This window comes from Telopea speciosissima, chromosome 4 (genome assembly GCF_018873765.1).
Source record: "Telopea speciosissima isolate NSW1024214 ecotype Mountain lineage chromosome 4, Tspe_v1, whole genome shotgun sequence".
NCBI lineage: Eukaryota > Viridiplantae > Streptophyta > Magnoliopsida > Proteales > Proteaceae > Telopea > Telopea speciosissima.
The window spans coordinates 50,832,914-50,855,146 of NC_057919.1; the positions used below are offsets into that span (position 1 = coordinate 50,832,914).

At 41.5% G+C, this 22,233-nt stretch overlaps 1 protein-coding gene across 2 annotated transcripts in view; it reads left to right on the plus strand.

Annotated features, from left to right (window-relative positions):
- Positions 1-12,092: 12,092 nt before the first annotated feature.
- LOC122658784 (pumilio homolog 5-like) overlaps positions 12,093-22,233 on the plus strand; it is a 58,445-nt gene continuing 48,304 nt past the window's right edge. Inside the window, exons 1-5 of one of the 2 annotated variants that reach the window (XM_043853900.1) lie at positions 12,093-12,292; positions 14,281-14,952; positions 15,313-16,790; positions 16,914-17,055; positions 17,328-17,435. In XM_043853900.1, coding sequence (XP_043709835.1) covers positions 14,311-14,952; positions 15,313-16,790; positions 16,914-17,055; positions 17,328-17,435 — 2,370 coding nt within the window. In that variant the 5' untranslated portion in view covers positions 12,093-12,292; positions 14,281-14,310. The remainder of the gene's footprint in view (positions 12,293-14,280; positions 14,953-15,312; positions 16,791-16,913; positions 17,056-17,327; positions 17,436-22,233) is intronic. The other variant, XM_043853899.1, reaches the window with a different exon arrangement.

Here is a 22,233-nt window from a genome sequence, read left to right on the forward strand (position 1 = left end):
CCCCTATCTTTTTTATAAACAAATGTACTCCACCCCATGGGCAGCCCAAATGGTGGGTTGGTTTCTCCATGCGGGGTTTCTTTATTATGGAAAGGAAAGTGTATAGAATTTTTCCTAGGTTTCCAATGTAATTTTAGAGGAGCTAGGATTCCCAGGGAATGTTGATGGTGACCCACATGTGGCACTCAAAGCTTATGGAGATGCAAGTCACCTACTTTGAAGATGAGATCGGGTGGAGGAGATGATCGAGGCGTGGCATCCATAGAATGATTGATGCACCCAAGTTATTAGTTTTATTTTTATTGGGAGGGTTCTTTAATTGCTTCTGATAAAAATACCATTATCCCATAATCACTTTTAATTATTGTTGATTAATTATGTTCTTTAAATCTATCCATGATATGTGAGAGTTGATTAATCCCCCTTTGATCATAATACATGTATGATATGGACTAGTCTAAATCGGTAGACATGTCCATGGCCTCCTATTGAAGATAAATGTAGAAATTATGTGACATGATGCCGCATAAGTAGACAGGATATTGCCAGGACCTCTGTCACACGGTTATCTATATTTACCTCTATCTAGATACGTTAGGGTATGGATAGTGAGAGGGCACTGCGATAGTGGGTCATCTTTCATGATTCCATGATTCTAACTAATGCAATAGGTAAGTACATGACTTGGGCGTATGTCAGCCGACGGGATTTGGATATGACACCCAGGTGGCCGAAAAATATTGGAAGCCCATGAGGCGGACAGCTTAGTCCACACTACCACGGTGTCTATAATGACTCCCGACAGGGTAAGTTATGCATGCAAAGGTTGTAGGTAGGGCTGTAAACGGATCGGATTTGGCTCAAATAGTGCTATATACGCATCCGCATCCGATTAGCTATCAGATGGATAGTGCTAAACAGATACGGACACGGATACGAATCGGATATCTTATCCGTTTGCATGTAAATATAGCTTTTCGGATAGCTATAGCCTATCCATATCCACATCCGTTTAGCTTTCAGACGGATTCGGATAGTGCTAAACGGATATAGACACGGATACGAAAATGAATTTTTGCTATTCATTTACACCCCTAGTTGTAGGTATCCAATTCATCTTTTGGGTCATGAGGGAGACCCAAATCATGAAAGATCATTGATGTGTGTATGCTCAATTTTTATTTTAATGGTTGTTAATATGCATGTGTTTTACTTGTACATGTATAGATAATTATACAATGGTTGCCGTTAATTCCAACCTGTTAACACTCATTAGCTATGTCAGCCAACAGGATCTGGACATGACACCCAGGTGGCAAAAAAATATTGGAAGCCTATGAGGCGGACAGCTTAGTCCACACTACCACGGTGTGTATAATGACTCCCGACAGGGTAAGTTCTGCATGCAAGGGTTGTAGGTAGGGCTGTAAATGGATCAGATTAGGCTCGAATAGTGCTATATCCGCATCCGCATCCGATTAGCTATCGGACAGATTCGGATAGTGCTAAACGGATACGGATCGGATATTTTATCCGTTTGCATGTAAATATAGCTTTTCGGATAGTTTTAGCCTATCCATATCCACATCCATTTAGCTTTCGGACGAATTCGGATAGTGATAAACGGATACGGACACGAATATGGAAACGGATTTTTGCTATTCATTTACACCCCTAGTGGTAGGCATCCAATTCATCTTTTGGGCCATGAGGGAGACCCAAATCATGAAAGACCATTGATGTGTGTATGCTCAATTTTTATGTTAATGGTTGTTAATATGCATGTGTTTTACTTGTACATGTGTAGATAATTATACAATGGCTACTGTTAATTTCATCCTGTTAACACTCATTAGCTATGTCAGCCGATAGGATCCGGACATGACACCCAGGTGGCCAAAAAATATTGGAAGCCCATGAGGCGGACAGCTTAGTCCACACTACCACGATGTGTATAATGACTCCCGACAGGGTAAGTTATGCATGCAAGGGTTGTAGGTAGGGCTGTAAACGGATCAGATTCGGCTCGAATAGTGCTATACCCACATCCGCATCCGATTAGCTATCGGACGGATTCGGATAGTGCTAAACGGATACGGACGCGGATACGGATCGGATATTTTATCTGTTTGCATGTAAATATAACTTTTCGGATAGCTATAGTCTATCCATATCCACATCCATTTAGCTTTCGAACGGATTCGGATAGTGCTAAATGGATACGGACACGAATACGGAAACGTATTTTTGCTATTCATTTACACCCCTAGTTGTAGGTATCCAATTCAGCTTTTGGGTCATGAGGGAGATCCAAATCATGATAGACCATTGATGTGTGTATTCTCAATTTTTATTTCAATGGTTGTTAATATGCATGTGTTTTACTTGTACATGTGTAGATAATTATACAATGGGTGCCGTTAATTCCAACCTGTTAACACTCATTAGCAAATACAATCTTAATGGTACGAACTATGTCGATTGGTACTAGGGCTGCAATAGGGTCGGGTTGGGCCGGGCTTTTTAAAACCCTAACCCAACCCTGAGTCCCCTTAGCTGGGCCCAGGCCTGCCCTGACCCTGACTCAGGGCCTAAATACCTTAACCCTAACCCTAACCCTGACGGGCCAAGCCCAGCCCAAGCCCACCCTGATTGGCCCTGGCCCTACAATAATTAAATTAAAATAGACTATGTAAGATGTGAGAGAGATGCCTTGAACCCAAGACCTTTTGGTAGTAAGTGGTTTTTAGACAACACAAACTGCCAATTGTGCTATGCACTTGTTTATATGAATAATAGTTTCTATTTTTTAATAGATAAAGAAATTTCTTCAGGGCCAAAAGTAGGGTCAAAATCAGGGTCGGGCTGACCCGAAGTCTCAACCCTGACCCGACCCGATCCTGACTCAGGGCTAAGAATTTTTGGCCCTAACCCACCCTTAGGGCTAGAAATCTTAGCCCAGGCCCTGTTCGGGCTCAGGGCGGGCCAGGGCGGGTTCGGGTCGATAGGGCCAAACTTGCAGCCCTAATTGGTACTGTAGCATTAAGTTGCTCCTGACTGCTGAAGCACTGTACACGGTTCTTGATGAACAAGTTTCTCCTCAACCCACTCAAATGATTTTGAGGCAAATGAAGAGATGCAGGATTTCCTCATGAGGGATTCCAAGGCATCACTTTATATCCTAGGATCATTGGAATAGTCAGTTCTAGACTCGGTCAAGGATATACGCATAGCTGAGGGTAAAATGGATAAGCTTGCTAAATTGTTCAACAGGCCGTTGACACACGCCCATTTTGATGTGGTAAGTCAAATCCACAACTCCAAGATGTCCCAAGGGACTCCAATGATGTATCATGTAATGAAGATGATCAATCTGTTTGAAAAATTGGAATCGATGGGGACTGATTTCAGCCTGCGATATAAGACCGATGTGATCTTGGCGCCACTCACTTCTGCCTATGCACCCTTTAAGATGTCCTACAAGATGTTAGATAAGGAAATGGAACTCATCGAGCTTGCTAACGCATTGGTACAGGTGGAAGCTTCCTTGAAAAAGGACAAGGCTGAGGTCAATGCAACTGATGTGAAGCCTTCTTCAAATGGGAAGAAGAAGAAAAAGAGAAGTAAGGGTAAGACCCTGAAACCCAAGGTGGGAAGTCTGGCAATAAAGGCAAAGGCAAGTGCTTCTATTGCAAGAAGGAGGGTCACTGAAAAAGGAACTGTCGTGCTTACCTGGCGACTTTGAAAGATAAGAAGCCGGATGAAACAGAGGCTGCTAAAGAAGGGGTTCAAGGAGACAAGAAACCTGAAAGAAATGAGGTGTGTCCTCGGATGGGCATTGGAGCTAAGACCATGGCGATGGCTGTGGGAAATTTTACTTTGAATTTTAATTATGCTTGTTCAGTTTTAAAGGATTGCTATTATGTACCATCTTTTAAGAGGAAGATTATTTCAGTTTCAAAACTTGTTTTGGGCGGATATAGTTTCTCCTTTAATTTTAAATTAATTATTCATTTTAATAATTCTTTTGTGGCATCTGGATATATGCAAAGTGGTTTGTACTTCCTAGATTGCCCTATTAGAACGAATGTTGTTTCAAATGTTGATTTGAAATAGAAAGTAGCTCCAGTGAACTCAACATACCTGTGGCATCTAAGATTAGGTCACATTAATTTGGACCGAATCAGTAGATAGGTGAGGGATGGGCCTTTAGAGTGTCTGAGGGTGGAACCATTCCCCACCTGTGAGTCATGCCTTCAGGGCAAAATGACCAAGAAACCTTTTAGCAATAAAGGTACTAGAGCCATAGATCTGTTGGAGTTGATACACACTGACGTATGTGGACCCATAAACATACAAGCAAGGTATGGGTATGAGTACTTTATAACATTCATCGATGATTACTCTAGATATGGCTACATATACTTAATGCGTAGGAAATCGGAGGCCTTTGATAAATTCAAAGAATTCCAAGCCAAGGTCGAAAGACAGCTCGATAAACGCATTAAGTCTTTACGATCAGATCGTGGAGGGGAGTATCTATCGGATGAATTCAGAGAATACCTCATATCACAGGGGATAGTTAGTCAACTAACTAATCCAAGCACACAACAACAAAATGGTGTATCCGAACGATGCAATCAGACCCCTATTGGATATGGTCTGGACGATGCTCACTTATAGTGAACTGCCTCTTTCTTTCTTGGGGTACGTTTTAGAAACAATGATTTATATCTTGAATAGGGTTCCATCCAAGTCTGTAGCCAAGACACCCTTTGAGTTGTGGAAAGGGCACAAGCCCAGTGTTCAACAGCTTAGGGTATGGGGTTGCATAGCACATGTGAGAAAGCAATAGACAGACAAGTTGGAATCCAGGATTTTAAGATGCTATTTCTTAGGCTATCCCAAAGGCACAATAGGCTATTATTTCTATGACCCAGTTGACCAAAAGGTCATTGCAAGTAAACACATCACGTTTCTGGAGGAAGAAATGATGACCAAGAGATCCGAACCAGTAGTCATTAAAGAGCTATCAGATAGCTCAGAAACTTCCCATCCATAAGTGAGACCAATTGACATACCCACTGAAATATCAACACCTGAAGAACCTCGACGCAGTGGGAGGACTATTAGACCACCCACCAGGCTTACTCTTCTAACCGAAGAGGAAACAGTGGAAGAGTTCCACATGGTATCGGTTGAATTGGATGATGATCCGGTGACATACTCTGAGGCTCTTAAGGATGTTGATGCCACTAGGTTGGAGGCAATGAGCTCTGAAATCAATTCGATGCATTCCAATAAGGTTTGGACTCTAGTCGATCCACCACTTGGTGTTAAGCCGATTGGATGCAAATGGATCTTCAAGAGGAAGAAGGGAGCAGATGGAAAGGTCAAAAGATTCAAAGCGAGACTGGTGGCAAAGGGCTATACCCAGAAAGAGGGTATAGACTATGAGGAAACCTTTTCACCAGTGGCGATGATGAAATCCATCAAGATTTTATTGGCTATCGCTGCACACTTTGATTATGAGATCTGGCAGATGGATGTGTAGACCGCATTTCTGAATGGGTTCCTTCAAGAGGAAATCTACATGTAATAGCCAGAGGGGTTCTCTTCCTTGGAGGAAGAAAGAAAAGAGTGCAAATTGCAGAGGTCCATTTATGGACTGAAGCAGGCTTCTAGGAGCTGGGACATCAGGTTTGATCAATCAATCAAATCGTTTGGTTTTGATCGAAACATGAATGAACCATGCGTTTACAAGAAGATCAATGGGAGTGCAGTATGTAGATGACATATTATTGATGGGTAACGATGTAGGATTTCTTTCATCAGTAAAATAGTGGTTATCCACAACATTTGTGATGAAAGACCTTAGTGAAGCTAGCTATATCCTTGGGATCAAACTCATGAGAGATCGCCAGATAAGGATGCTAGGCTTGTCACAGGCTACCTATATAGACAAAGTCCTGGCCAGATTTAGCATGGAGAACTCTAAACGGGGAAGTGTTCCTTTTCGACATGGAGTCAGTCTTTCCAGATCTCAACGTCCTCAGTCTTAGACAGACATTGAAGAGATGAAGAGGATTCCCAATGCCTCAGCAGTAGGGAGTCTTATTTACGCTATGTTATGTACGAGGCCGCACATTTGCTATGCAGTAGGTATGGTATGTCATAACCAATCTAACTCTAAGCGGGAGCATTGGAGTGCTATCAAGAATATCCTTAAGTACCTAAGAAGGACTAAGGAATACTTCTTGGTTTTTTGATCTGATCAGTTGTCAGTATTGAGATATATAGACTCGGATTTCCAAACTGATAAGGATGATAAAAAATCCACGTTTGGGATGGTATATCTAATGGGTGGAGGTGCCATTGTGTGGCGGAGTGCGAAACAGAAGTCTACAGCCGGTTCCACTACACAAGAAGAATACCTTACAGCTTGCGATGCAGCAAAAGAAGGTGTTTGGCTGAGGAAATTCCTATCAAATTTAGAGGTTGTCCCTGACCTTGTCAAGGGCCCTATTCTCCTGTTATGTGACAATAGATGGACCATTGCATAAGCTAAGGAGCTTAGGGCTCATCAGAGGAACAAGCATGTGCAGCGGAAGTATCACCTTAGCAGGGCAACGTGAGTATCTCCAAAGTGGACACAACTGAAAATGTGTTTGATACCATGACAAAGGGTTTGTCTCCTGGAGTGTTTGAGAAACACATGAGGGCATGGGTTTAAAATGTATGGGGAATTGGCTTTGATGTACAAGTGGGAGATTATTGGACTTGTGTGTGTCCATCAAACTCGATTTAGTCCGGTTCAACCTGATTTCACCATGTATTGAACTTTTATACATTTTAGTTTAATATTATCATAGGCGATATAAACTTTTTGAGCATTATGTGTTCGTAAGTTTTACTTAAAATGGTAGTCACGACTAGGGTTTGGGCTGGGCACCCTTATCATATGGTCATCGCATTGGGTATGCCTAGACATGTGATGTCAGGGTACGAATGCAAGTTCTCACATGTTTGATGTGGGTATTGGCGAAGAATCTACTTTGTCGATTCCCTCATGTATTACTACCAGATGTAGGAAGGGATAGACATGTGTCACCGATACCCTTTGCCTGAGGGAACCCTGTCGCTGAAAAGTGTGATCACATTCTTTGGTTCATCAATAACTGAGACTCAAGCGAGTCAAAGCCGGTGTTCTGGGAATGTGTGAACACTTTGTGAGTGAAGGAGTTACTCAACATGGTCACCACTGCCCAATTGGGGAACACTAAGATTGAGACTATCTGTGTATGGTCGGATCAGAATCTGGATCCAGTGTCGTTTTGGAGATGGTTTTGCAAAAATCTATTTTGCATAAAATAATAGATTATATATGATTATTTGAACAAAGTGTTTTAACGAGTTTTGCGGGACCCGATCAAATGCATAGACGCTCTTATATGGACATGTACTATGGATTGGGGTTTGGCAGTACATGTATACATGCCCTAGATTCCATAATGATGGTGTTGATTAGTGGGGGGTTGTATATGATAATTTGTTATCATATAGGGAGTTATTTAGAATTTATTAATTTAATTGGTTCTTTATTTAATTAATGGATATGGTGCTAATTATAATTATCCATAAATATTAAATAAAATAACTAATTAATACTTTCCCTATTAGATTCTGCTTCTTCACCTTTTTGAAGCACTTTAAGTTTAAACAGAACTGCCAAACTGAGAGAGAGAGAGTTAGACTCTCACAGGGATTAATCTAATCCTATCAGGGTTTTTAATTAAACCCTAGCTCTATATAAGGGGACCAAAACGCAGAGGGGGGGGCAGTGCTCCACGTTTTGGCCTAGCCCCCTCTCTCCTGCGTTTTGGTCTCTCTCTCTCTCCCTCTTGTGATCTCTCCCCTTCTTCTTCTAGTTTCTCTCCACTGTAATTGAGAGTCAGGGTTTGAGAAACCCTAGATCTGTGCTGAAGGATTTGAGGGCATTTGGGATTGGCATGAAAAACCTTGGTAGCACCATTGGAGGTTCAGATCTGTTTACTTGGAGCGCTCATTGGAGGAAGAACCATTGTCTATTAGAGGAGCAACACTTAAGACTCACCAGGTTAGCAATTCTTTTGATTCCTCCTGTTATTAATTATTATATATTCATGGGATGCGAAAGAAACTCGAATCGATTTATTTCCGCCGAGCATTCGAGTATGGGATGGATTCCTCTTGCCATGTGATGGATTAGAGATGATTTTCTCCATCCCTTTTACGTTCCATAATTACATGGGACACATGAGGGAAGGGAAAACCCTAACAGGGATGCACTAGGGTTCCCATAGGCAACCATGGGAAACTCTAAAATCAAAATGGGGCACCGATGGGACACCATGGGCTAACCCAGGGCGTGCAATACCCTAATTGGTTTATAATTGGTTTCCCTAGGGAACCATGGTTTTATTCCTGGACCGCAGTTTGACCTACACCATCTTCTTCCCTTCCCCTCTCATTCCTCTTCGTTCCTTCTTCCTTCCTCTTCCTTGTCTCTTCTCCTCCACGGTTTGCTTGGGAGGGGGAGAGATAAGAGGATATGAGGCTTATCTTATCCTTTAAAGGCCAAAGGGGTCTTAGCTCTTGTTTGTTTAGGTGCCCCTTAAACACAACATAGTCTTTTGAGTTTAATTAGGCCTTAGGGCTTGTTTGGCCCAAGTCATAACCTATTAGGTCCATCAAGTTAGGACATGTTTGGGTCTACCCTAAGTCTTATAAGACCTATTAGTCCTTTAAGGTTTGTTTGGTTTAAGGTAGGAAATAAAAACTCATTATTTGTTAAAGTTAAGTCTTGTGGGCCCACTTTCATGACCCAAATAACTAACTAATGGTAAGGGTGGAAGTCCATATGGTCCAGGGATCTAATTATGGTGTCCGGGACACGGGGATGAGGGTCCCACAGGAAATAAACCAAAAGGGCAAGTAACAGCATGGGCGGATCCACGAGCGGAACCAGTCAAGTGAGTCCGTTAGTGACTCCGTTGCTGATGTTAGGGCCCAAACTTCAAGGAAAGTTGCGGGGCTTTGACCCATATTTTCAGGACTTCGAGGGGACACTTATAATGATAATTTAGGTCCAAGGCCATAGACGTTGACCATTGCCACCGTGGACTTACCCGTTGGTAAAGCTCTAATTTAACCCAGGGTATTAGGGTATATTTAGAGCGGGTGTAACAGAAATGGAGTAAAAGAGGCTGAAGGACCAACATCCTTGAGACGAAAGAAAAAGTGAAACAATCTGTGAGGGATCGCGCTACCAGTGGGTGAAGCAATTTAAAGCCAATGGCCGAGAAATTATCGGCCAGTGGAGAAGGACTGATCTCAGGAAAGTAGGCGCTCAACCACAATTGTAGAACCCAAAAAGGGCCTCTGCCATGAGCAAAACTAGACTCTACAAGGTCATTACAACCTCGATACAGAGAAGAAAGTACAAAAGGAGCAAGATTAACAGGTCGGTTAGCAGCCAGGGTATTCGTAAGACCGAGGTAAGATTTGGTGATCTTGTCGGCCCGAGTGCAGATGAGGCAACGACAGATCCAAGAAAGCAGGAAGGCTATGTACTTTTATTGTTTACCGGGTCACTTCGCTTCCGGTATTGGGAGAGATAAGAGGTGTAGTTGGCATTTTTTGTAAGGTTCAAATCCTAGTCTACCTGAGAGCAGTCAGAGCTACCGTTGTTCTCTTCCCCTGCAGATTTAAGGTATAGGAGAGCCCCCACGTTAAGGAGGGTAGGATTCATCATCCCAAAACTAAAATGAAAAGAGTTGGTCGAACGGGACCAAAAGTGGAGAGCGGCGTGAAGAAGATCAGCATCGCAGGGATAATGGACGGTTGACATGAGAATAGCATCATAGATGCCAAGCTCCCTCCAGGACTTTTCTTTAACGGAAGACATTCTTTTCACCCAGTCATTCGACTCGGTGTACCTGCTAGCCCAATGCCGTTTTACAGTGGCAGGCTTATACTTTAGGGTAGTAGGAATGCCCCGTCGGAACAAAGGACGGTCGGCTGGGTGGGATGGGCAGTCTTTAATGGATTGAGTGGCTGAGGGGTCTTCAAAGATTGGACCTAACACAAAGTGGTTGGAACGAGGAATAAGTACCTCCAAATTCACCGGAGGATGCTAACCAGCACGCCTCCCCTAGAGACGGTCGGCTATGGCTTGGGAACCACCGACATCTTTTGGGCTCATCCTTTCCTTCTTTAAGTTGCAGAGAGTTGGAGCATAAGTTGTGATGATCCAAAGAGGAAGACGAGAGGGCGGAGGAGGAGATGAGAGGTTTGTCATGTAACTGGAGATGCTGAGGGGTTTTTAAAGGGTTTTTGAAATTCAAAAGGAATGATGACTGCCTTGGGAAACGGCAAAATAAACCCAAAGGGCGCGAGCACTGGATCACGATTGGGCTGCGTGTCCAAGCCAGTGTTTTTCCTGGAGTTTCAATCACGTCAGTTTACGACCCATCAGAAGATATTTTTGAGCGAAACTGGAGTAGGCACGAGTCCCGAGGGCTCCCTCAATCGACCTCCCAACTCGTGAGGGGCATTGTTTTCACCCAGATTTTGCTCCACTCCTTCACGGCCAAGCGGAGGCACTCGACCATGGAGCGACTCGACCAAGCGGATTGATCGAAGCACAATGGCGCCTTTCGATCAAGGTTGGGTTCATCGGCCAAGAGGCAGACGGTTAGCATCAATGATAGTTTTTAGTAGTTAGGATCGGGAAGATGTGCTAGCCTGAACGTGGCGAGGTAGTGGCCGATGATTAAGGAGACCGTTCTTTATGATTATCCTTACCGTATAAAATAAGCAGGAGGAGCAAGAAAGAGGGATCCATCAAATACATACCAAAAACCTGCATTTACTTATCTTTACTTTCCTTTACTGTTCCTTTTCCTTTTCCACAATGATGTGAACCTAAGGTTTCTTGTATTTTGCTTTATGCACCCTTATGATTTGCATTGTAGATCGTTCACTACGAGTAATTTGAAGTGCAATTACAGTCTATCTTCAAGTCTCTCTGTTCTGTTATCTTTGAAAAGTCCTCGGAATACTGGGGCACGAGTAGAACTCTAGACCACCGCAACGTAACAGGGTGTCATTTTCCCATTCCGGCCACACCCCTCGTTGGCTGAAGGATTTTTAGCGCAACAGAAGCTATAACAAATTTCGGGTTTAGGGTTTGACTATGATTTGTAGAAGTAAATTAACAAAATTTATACGAATGCATGTCAAATTTTAGGGGTTTTACCTAACAGTGATGTATTTGCGGTGCAGGGATGGCTTTGGGTGAAATTTGCAGGTTGGGATGAACAACTATGCCTCTAAATCATCACACCTCAAATGATGGGCTGCATTCGAAGAGAAAAAATCTCGAAGTTGGCTTCCGATGCAGAGATGGCGGGAGAGGATGCTTAGCTTGCATGTGTCCTTGCGCAGCGGAAGAGAAATTATAGATGTTCTTGCGCATCAAAAGAGGAACTGTAAGTGTTATTGTGCAGCGGCAGAGGAATTGCAGGTTTGCATAGATTTAGGGTCTTCTGGGTGAAGGGTAAAGTGGGGTGAAGGGCATTTCTTTATCCTTACAAGGGTATATTGATTATAAAATCTTCAACACTCCTACTGTTTGGAAGTAACAGGGACACTTAACGGAATGAGTTTAGTTATTAATTAGTTTGAAAAGCACGAGAGATACACGTTATTTGCCAAACCTCATGGTTGAAAATGTAATTAAAAGCAAACCAGGGGAGATACGTGTACATTTCCCAAAAAACAAATCAGTCTGTTCCACAATCGAAGTCAAATAGGCAGAAGCCATGAAAATAAAAGCCAAAAGCTAACCGTTTGCAATATCCCGGAGATTTTACAATATCACCCAGACTCAGAAGCGTGCGAAGACGAAACTGAAAGTTTGTTTTTTGGTAATAAGACGAAATTGAAAGTTTGCAATTCCAAAATGGATTGAGTGTATTATTGTCATTTAACTCTCCAGTTTTAATATTATTGATTCTTTCCTCAAAACCTGACGTGGTTGAGAGTTGAGATTGTTTCATAAGCGACATTTCGGTTTTTGAAGTGAAGACTGACGAGAGCTTTCTTCCTCTACACTTCAAATTCCAGAATTCCTTGAGCTTCGTATTCATATGGAAAGGAGACTAGGGTTTCAATCTCGCTGAGATTCCTGGTAAAAATCTTCATATTTTGGCCATATTAACTGCGAAAAAAAGGTCGACTTAGGGTTTTACAGTAGAGTTTCTGTTTCTGAATTCCAGCAACCTCATAGGATTTCTAGGATTGCTATGGTGCAGTACTCTCTGGATAGTGTTTCACATATTCTGGTATTTTATGTATATGTTGGCAGAGGTTTTTTGTTTTCACCTTTTTTTTTTTTGTGTGGCTTTGATTGATATTTGAATCATCATTTCTTGAAAAGGAAAACTAGGCTGCTGTAAGGTTGATTTTCTTGTCTCAAGTATCGTGACCTTTGGTTGATTATTGGTTTGAGTTTTGTTTGAAACAGTGGAAGAGTTTACTCTGCGGGATTGATGTTTTTGGAGGTTGTTGTGTTTGAAACTGGAATGCAGCTCTAGTTTGGTTACTTTTTGATGAAAAATCTTCGCTTTTTGAGGTTTTGTTCTGTTTGAGAATGTTCGTGAATGAGTTTTGGAATGGCTATGTGATATGCTCAACCATATTAATATCATAATTTCGTATAGATAGGGCTGGGTGTGTAAAGGATACTCTGCAATTCCTTCCCTCCCCATGATAAGAAACCTCGGAATACTGGCATATTATCTTGGATCACATCTTAATGCATTAATTGTTGTTAAGTATCAATCCACTGATTAGTTGTCATACATGCACTTAACAAACCTGCACAAAAGATAAGAAAAAGCAAAAAAATAAAAAAATAAAAGGCTGCCAAAAGAATAAAAAATTGTAAAATAAAAAGAAGGGACTTGAAGGAATCCATAGGTATACACTTTTCATGTTTGCTGCAGTTGTATGCGGAAAATGTTGGGCTACTGAAATAGCAGCTTGTTGGAGTTTAGGTGTTGAAATCAACGAAGAAGAGAGGTTGTAGAAGTGGTGTTTTGAAAGTTCTGGATTTGGGTTTCCTCGATATATTTCAGTTGAGATAGTTGACTCCTGCTTTTGAAGTTGTTCTTTGATCAGTTCAGCGCAGCTCGATTTTTGTCTGCTTATGCTCTCAAATACTTTGTCACCGGTTATCTATTGTGTTTTGTGAGTGATTTATATGTGCGCATTTACATATGCCCTGAGGAATATTCAGATTCAAGTTTGATATTCTGGCTTAGTTGTCCCAAGGCATGGGTATTTCCCTCCATTTTTATATGCAATATCCTGTCATTACCCTGTTGAATAGGGTATTTCGTAAGATGTTTGGACCTCTGGTGCAATTGCATGAATACTAGCACCATCAGGGTAATGACAGGATATTGCATATAAAAATGGAGGGAAATACCCATGCCTTGGGCCAACTAAGCCATAATATCAAACTTGAATCTGAATGTTACTCAGGGCATATGTAAATGCGCACATATAAATCACTCACAAAACACAATAGATAACCGGTGACAAAGTATTTGATAGCATAAGCAGACAAAAATCAAGCTGCGCTGAACTGATCAAAAAACAACTTCAAAACATTATAATGTTTCTAATATCCAATTATGTGATATGATTGGCAATTCATCCTAAGGGACTTGATGTTGCTAAGTTTAGCTTTAATTTGTGCACTAGATCTCCATATTTCATGATTATTATTATTGTTATCATTATTGTCGGACAAGTACTGAATTCATTGATGATAAGAAAAATATTACATTCTAGAGATGGATTTTTATTATTATTATTAATCATAACCTATATTTTGTCAAATATGAGTTCTGGGTGTGAGATATCCCGGTCTGTTACCTATTAGTTCTCATCATTAATGTGCTGAATGATGTGTCATTTGAAGAATAATTTAGTCACTGTGGTCCTTGCATCTATATCATATGTTTTTTTGTTAATGTACTTATCACTTCTTTCCTGATGCTGGTTATGGGCAGCCTGTTATTGTCTTTGGTGAATTTCTCTTCTCTTTCAGTCTTTCTATTAATCTTTTGTGTTAAACTGGCCGTAGTTTTGTTCATCACATTTATTAAAAGAATCATTAATGAAATAATTGATTCGATTCTCAGAACAATGTTTGAATCCATAATTAACAGAAAATGCATTTGCCATTCCTTTAATAGGATGGCAACTGAGAGTCCTATGAGATTGGTGGAATCTGCTGGAGCTAGAAACTGGCCCTCTTCTAAGGAGGCTGCAACATTTGCATCATCTTCAAACAATATGGCAGCAGAAGAGTTGGGATTGCTGTTGAAGGGTCAGAGGTTTCATGGAAATGGGAGGGATGTTATCCCTAATCGCAGTGGAAGTGCTCCTCCAAGCATGGAAGGATCTTTTGCAGCCATTGGGAACCTTATAGCATCAAACTGCAGTCTGGATGGTAGCCTGGCAGGTTTAAACAGTGCTCTTGAAAACTGTGAATCTGAGGAGCAACTCCGTGCTGATCCGGCCTATCTGGCATACTACTGCTCCAATGTGAACTTGAATCCCAGACTTCCTCCACCTCTTGTCTCACGGGAGAACCGCCGTTTGGTACGTCATATAGGTGGATTGGGTAATAATTGGATGACTTCATTTGATGACAGTGGCAACGGGTCCATACTACTGTCTCGAGGTACCCTTTCTACCCATAAGGAGGAGCCAGAGGATGATAGATCACCCCGCCAGGCATCTGGTGATTGGGCAGAAGGGAGTAGTGGTCTTTTTTCTGAACAGTGGACAAGTTCTTTGACGGGCCGCCACAAGAGTCTGGTTGATCTTATACAGGTGTGGAACTTAAAGTTGAACAACTATATTCCTTATTTCTCCTACTCTGTATCTGTTGGGATGTTGTCTGTGTGGTTGGATGAGATAAGATAAAACTTTTCTGCTTGCATTATTTCCTTGTTAGCTGCTTTGCTTGGTTGTTCAAAATTATTACTGTTTGTATGTAGCTTTAACTTTTACTGGATCTGGATCTCTTGTTTGTGCATATAGTTTCACTCTTACTATTTGAATGTAGCTTTAGCTTTTACTTTAACTTGCAAGTGACTGAAAGGAACTACTAGATGGTATGGGGTTTCTGTGTTTTTGGTGGTTTTACTAAATATATGACCTGATGGATTGCCTTTTATATGCATCTTGCAGGAAGACTTCCCTCGCACTCCATCTCCTGTATATAACCAATGTCGTTCCTCAAGCCATGTGGCCACAGAGGAAGGAGTTGATCATGATGCCATTGTCACCTCCATACATGATCCACCTAATAATTCTGCAAAATTAACTGAGCTGAATTTGGGCTCTGCTGGCATTTCGGTGGGAACAATTTCTTTGGGTGTGCATTCTGTAGGATCAATTTCAAGTGGTGATTCTTCTGCTCCAATTCTGAGCTCATCATCCCCGGATGGGATGGGAAGCCATCCCGAGCAGAAAGGGGGGTCAAGTAGTCTAGATATCAATTTGGAAGATGATGTTCTAATTACCAGCATGACTGATCCGGATATTACCAGTATCAAATCTGAAATTAAAGCTATTGATCTATCCAGCCTGCCAAATGCAGAAAATCACAGGAATCAACAAGAATGGCAACATCCTCAACCAAATAATTCACAGCAGCATCATTTGCGTTCACAACAAGGCACTACGTCACAAGTTCAGGGGCACCAATCTCAGATGATTTCTCACGGAATGCACCGACAATACATTGGTAGCGATCAATATTCTCTAGGTCACTCCAAATTTTCGGCCGTTGAGGTACAGCCAGCTCTTCAATCTTCTGGAATCACACCTCCCCTATATGCTACAGCTACAGCCTATATGACTTCGGGAAATCCATTTTACCCCAACTTGCAACTACCGGGCTTATTTGCTCCACAATATGGTCTAGGCGGGTATGCTTTAAATACTTCTCTTCTGCCTCCATTTGTAGCTGGATACCCTCCTCATAGTGCTATTCCAATGGCTTTTGATGGTTCTGCTGGTCCTAGCTTTAGTGCTCGACCTACTGGTGTTTCAACAGGGGGAAGCATAGCACCTGGAGTTGATTTGCAACATCTGTTCAAGTTTTATGGACAGCTTGGGTTTGCACTGCAGCCTTCTTTTCCAGATCCTCTTTATATGCAGTACATTCAACATTCCTCAGATGATGCATATGCTTCAGGCCAATATAATCCATTGGCATCTAGGGTCATGAGAAGTCAAGTGGATGGCTTTGATTCACAGAAAGCTTCTTCTGCAGCTGCTTATCCAGCCGATCAGAAGTCACAGTATCCGAGAGGTGGGGGTTTAACCATCCCAAGCTCAAGAAAAGGGGGAGTCAGTAGTCCAAATTTATATGGTAGCCCTCCTGGCATGGGTGTCTTGATGCAATTCCCAACGTCACCGCTTGCTAGTACAGTAATAACAGGATCTCCGATGGGAGGGACAAGTCTTCCTGGGAGGAGAAACGAAATGAGATCTCCGCCGGGTTCTAGTAGAAATCCAGGGGTTTATTCTGGATGGCAAGGTCAAAGAGGAACTGAAAGGTTTGATGACCCAAAGACTTCTTCTTTCCTTGAAGAGCTGAAATCCAGTAAAGCGCGAAGATTTGAGCTATCCGACATTGCTGGGCGCATTGTTGAATTTAGGCAAACTTTTGTATTCTAGTGATTTGGTTTAATTTTCTTTTTCATTTAAGTGATAGTATATATTTCATTATTATTTCCTATCTTTAGAAATGATTCTTTTTTTTTTTGTATGTTTTACCTCAGTTCTGATCAACATGGGAGTCGGTTTATTCAGCAGAAGTTGGAAACTTGTAGTGTTGAAGAAAAGGCCTCTGTCTTCAAAGAAATTCTTCCACATGCTTCAAAGTTGATGACTGATGTCTTTGGGAATTACGTTATTCAAAAGGTATTATTCCCCCCCCCGCCCCCCAAAAAAAAAAAGAAAAAAAAAGAAAAAAAGTATGACAATTTCGTAATTCTGTTTTTGATATACTTTGTTATTGCTTTTATGATATTTAAGTCGTTCTCTGGAACACAGAACTCCACCCCATAGAGCTACAAGGAAGAACTGGGAAGATTACATTCTGTTAATTTACATATTTATTCTCTGCGGTTATTTTTTTTTTCTGTTTGTTATTGACCGTTAGATTGTCTAACTATTCCTTCTATTTCTTTCAGTTTTTCGAGCATGGAAGCCCTGAACAGAGAAAGGAATTGGCAAATCAACTTACTGGCCATATGTTGCCTTTAAGTCTTCAAATGTATGGCTGTCGTGTAATCCAGAAGGTGAGCTAACCTTTTCATATTGATGCCTTTGTGCTATTTTGTATGATATTCAGCTTCTTTTGACATAGAATATTTTTTTGATTGCTTCACATGTTTTAGTGATAGATTCGGAAGACCTTTTTTTTCTTTCCGAATTACGTCTTGGGATATTTCTTAATCACTAAATGGGTTCATAACACGTAGAAAAACCAAGTGTTTCTATAGAATGATAGAATAGAGAAAATGATATTCTATATTTCTGTGTAATGATAGAATTAGGAAAAATTCTAATAATTCTAATATAATATTAGTATTAGAATATTAATTGAATTCTAAATAGAATATAAATTTTAATGTAATAAAATGAAAAATGAAATAAAAAGAAAATTATTTGAATTATTTTATTATTATTTTGTTGAGTTATGTAACACCCGAAAGGGTATTTTGTGGTTGTTCTCCATAGCTAGTAGAGTCAGCTATGTAGGGGTTAAATTGTAATTCTGCCCACTTCTTAAAGTTATAAATAAAGATGCTTGGTGATCACATTGATCATTCAAGCCATTCACCATATTCTATTTTGTTAACATGGCATCAGAGCCAAACTCTTTGATCTAAGTTTTCAAAACCCCCTCCCTCTTCCCCTCGAATTTTTTTTTCTCTTTCTTCCTTGGTTCTCCTCCACACCTTAGGGCTGCACTAATGAGGTGATCATACGATCTAGATGTTGCCCTCCAACCTACCTCTTATCTCTATGTTCTAAATCCAACTAAAGATCGATGGCTGTTGCAGCCCTTCTCTGTGGATTTTGAGGTTCTCCTTTTTTGAAGATCAAGTCTCTCTCAAGGTTGAAGATTGATTTTCCATGGGTGGAGATTCTTCTGCAGTCCTGGCCAGCATCTATCCTAGCTCTACCAAGTTTTTTTGAAGCCCCAACCCAAAGTGGATCTCAACTTTTAGGGTTTTCTAAAATACTGACACCAATCGATTTTTTTGGTTAAGGTTGTTCTCTACTGCTGATTTTTTCAGAGGAGTTTTCTTCATCCAAGGAGGCCACTCGACTTTGATTTCAGCTACTGGTTCTGAGTTTTTGGCCAACATCAGGGTTTCTTCAATTTTTGGATCGATTTCTCTCTCATATCGATTCCAAATTTTTTCTTCTTGGCTAGCTGTGTCACACCCCGCTCCCTACACCTAGGGATGTGTGACTGGAATACCCCCGGTATTCCACACTAATCCCAAGGACCTACACTTTGTAGTACCATGATTACTGATCCCACAAATCAAATCATAATTCAGAGTTGTAGCGGAAGATATTTAATACATAAATCATAGCAGTATGTAATAAAGATCGAAGCTAGGGTGATAATATAAGTATAAGTATAAGTATTGGCTTAACTCAATAACCACAATGTTTCCAATACCATAAAATATATTTACATATAAGTACCAAAAGTTAAACCTCACCAATAATTACATGGTTCTCAAATAACATCCAAAAGTAAACATAAAGTAAAATCAAGTCCATTGGGCTAATAGCCCGCACCACTGTGTCCCGTAGGCACTCGCCTTGTAGACACAACCCGCTCCAGGATCCTCCTTGCCAGGAACTTCCCAGGCTTCGTACACCTCACCGCCTTGGTATTCCTGGTCAGCCTTGATTGGTTCAATTGCACCTGCATCCACATCTAAAAAGAGCGGTCCCTCGAGGGATGAGCTTCCAACTAAGCCCAGTGAGCGATTAAACCATACAAGCAAATGCAGACAATCATGTATGCACAATCCACCAGGATGCAAGGAATGTATAATGAATTCATTTTATTATTATCCACCTAACAAACAGAATGCCTAAGTCTTTGGGATAAAGTGCTACTACAACGTCCCTTAGGTGGCATCCCCGACCTCTAGAGTCCACACAGATAACCATCCGGCGATGACACTCGAGTTGCGGTTGGAAACCTGCGAGACCAGACCCCCTTACCGGGTTGTCCGCAAGCCCCCGATATAATCTCTCACCCAAAAACCGGTGGTCTGTTGAGAATGGCACCCCAGTCCGTCGGAATCTACCATCGGTTACTCAACACCTTTCCCCCTGTTGGTAAGGGGTGTAGCACAAGGGAGTATGATCCTAACCGTATGCATCTAAATGTATAAAAATACATGCATACGTATAGGCCAGAGGTCGAGTTCATAGTGCCGAAATACCAGTCGGCCCACCTATCCTCTCGCCCCCTCTAGCTTACACGTACACATACAAGTAGATTGCGTATGATACCAAAAACACGGTCGGCTGGTCACAACCCAATCCAAATCCACAACACCAACACATATCACCAATCACATTCTCACATATCATTCACAATACACCATTCTCACATACCATTCACATTTCCATCTCATGGCGATCCCAAGTCCAGCATCACTCACGACACTTGGCTCCCATCAATAACATTGACCACATATTCGCATATTCATTTCATTCACCAATTCACAATAACCAACATCACCATAATCCATATCACATGATTCACAATATTTCATAATCAATAGCATATCCTAATTCTCTAGCATTCAACATGATACATGTATTCCACCTTCACCCAACTACCTCATTCATCCTTTTATCCAAACTCATAATCACATATTCCCGTATATTCATAAACATATAATAATAAACATTTCACATGCAAGTATCACATCCTACACAATCCACACAAAAACATTCCATAAAATAAGGTCAAGTGTCTAATCCACTCACAATCGTCGTAACGTGTATCCTTGAGTCCCGTGCGCACGTATGCTCTCGCAACCACTATAAGTTATCCTAACAAATCATTCCATAGGTGTACAATAGGTGAGATAGGGTCTGGGATCAAGTCCCAAAGTCAAAATCCAATTACAGTTCTGCTTCTGTTCACAGCGGACGATGGGTCAGTGGTCGATGCATATCATCCGTAGGATATCATCCGCAGGATTCCATCTATGGCATTGTTTTTGGCCTTAGCGGATGATGGGTCTACGGATGATGCACATCGTCCGTAGGCTAGATTTTTGCTGTTTTACAGCTTGGATCGAGTACAGCCTTGGCACAAAGCCATGGGACTTGCAGGGGGGGGTCTATGGGGAGTGTCTTTAGCCTCCAAAGAAGCTAATAACCATGGGGGTTGTAATACCATTGGGGTTCCATAGCTTAGATTAGGTCCTAACATCAAGGTTTCTTCAAAATTGGAGGTCGACAATGGGGTTTCATGGTGTTTTGGCCATGGGGTTGGGAATCCATTAATTGGGGCCATTAATTAACATCAATAATACTAAATAGAAGGTTTAAGTACATTAGAACAAGAAGACCTATGATTTGGCTAAGGCTTGGGTAGGTTCCATCATATCAAGAAACCCCAAATTGGAGGTTCTTCAAGAGGTTCAATGGTATTTAGGTCATGGAACTGATAATCCATTAATTGGGGCCATTAATGGGTGTCATTAGCGCCCAATAGAAGGTCTAAATACGGTAGGACAAGAAGCCCTAAGGTTTGGCTGAGGTTTAGATAAGGTTTCAATCGAATCCAAATGAAAATCACCTAGAATATGTATAAATTAGGTTACTTACAATAAGGTTAGCTTAGGACAGCAAAGGGGGCAAGCTTTAAGGCTGTAATGGGGCTGCAAATCCTCTTCCCACGAGCTCCTAGCTCTAAGCTTAGATCTCCAGCTGGTTGGGAGGTGGTTTGCACACAAGAGGGGCTCCAATGGAGGTTGGGGCTCCTACTTCTCTTCCTTCTTCCTCCTTAGTCTCCCACGTTTTCTCTCCTCTCTCAAGTGTTAGAAAAGATGGAAATGAGGAAAGGAATAGGGTTTGGCTTAGTTTAGCTAAGTGAGTTAGGGTGTGTTTAGTTGGGGGTGTTTTAAGGTTCAAAATGAGTTTAAAACCCATTAGAGTCCAAATAGGTCCTAGGGTTCCCATCTTAGGGTTTAGTTAGGTTTATTAGGTCATAAATAACCGTAGGTTAGGCTGGGGTTAAGCCTTGGGCTCAAGCCCAAGTCAAAAGTGTAAAATTAGGCTGTTTTTAGCCTTTGCGGATGATGCGGCTGCAGATGATACACTTCGTCCGCAGGGGCAAAATACAACAGACCTCCGACCACTGTTTTGGCCATAACTCGATCAATACATAATTAATTGACACGATTCAAAATGCGTTGTAAACTAGACTTAAAGGGCTACATTTTTCATGAAGAAACCTTTGACTAAATAAAAAAGGAAGGCCCTCAAAATTGGGTTCAAAGATGGCTGTAGTGCATTGACAGCAAACCAGAATTGAATTGACTCCGGATGGCATGTGATTTTCCTCCGAGGTGTTTGTACATGAAAGGAGGGCATGCGAGAGTATAATTAATGCACATAAAAGCTAAGACAATGGTCAAGAACCAATCATACAAGATGGGCATACAACAAGGTACTAAGTCGAAGTCTAAAGCTTACCTAGTTAAGGTCTTCCTCCGGGACTCCGAAGGGCTGTTCAAGCTACGCTATAACATGCACAAAAGTACAATAAGTACAAATTGGGGCACGGGTGTAACAGGCTGCATCATTCATTACTACTTCAAGTGTTTAGTTGGCTGCAAGCATGATAGGCTCCGATTCTTCTTCTGCAACTTCTGGGATTGATGGACAGACCCGGACAGATTTTCTTTCCCTTGCTGCTCCTATTAAGCTTGATGTCACTAATTATCTCATGTGGTCTAGGTCTACCTATTTGACCATTGCTGGTCGAGGGTTTACTGGCCATATTCTTGGGACTAACACCATGCCAGCTGACCCTGGTTC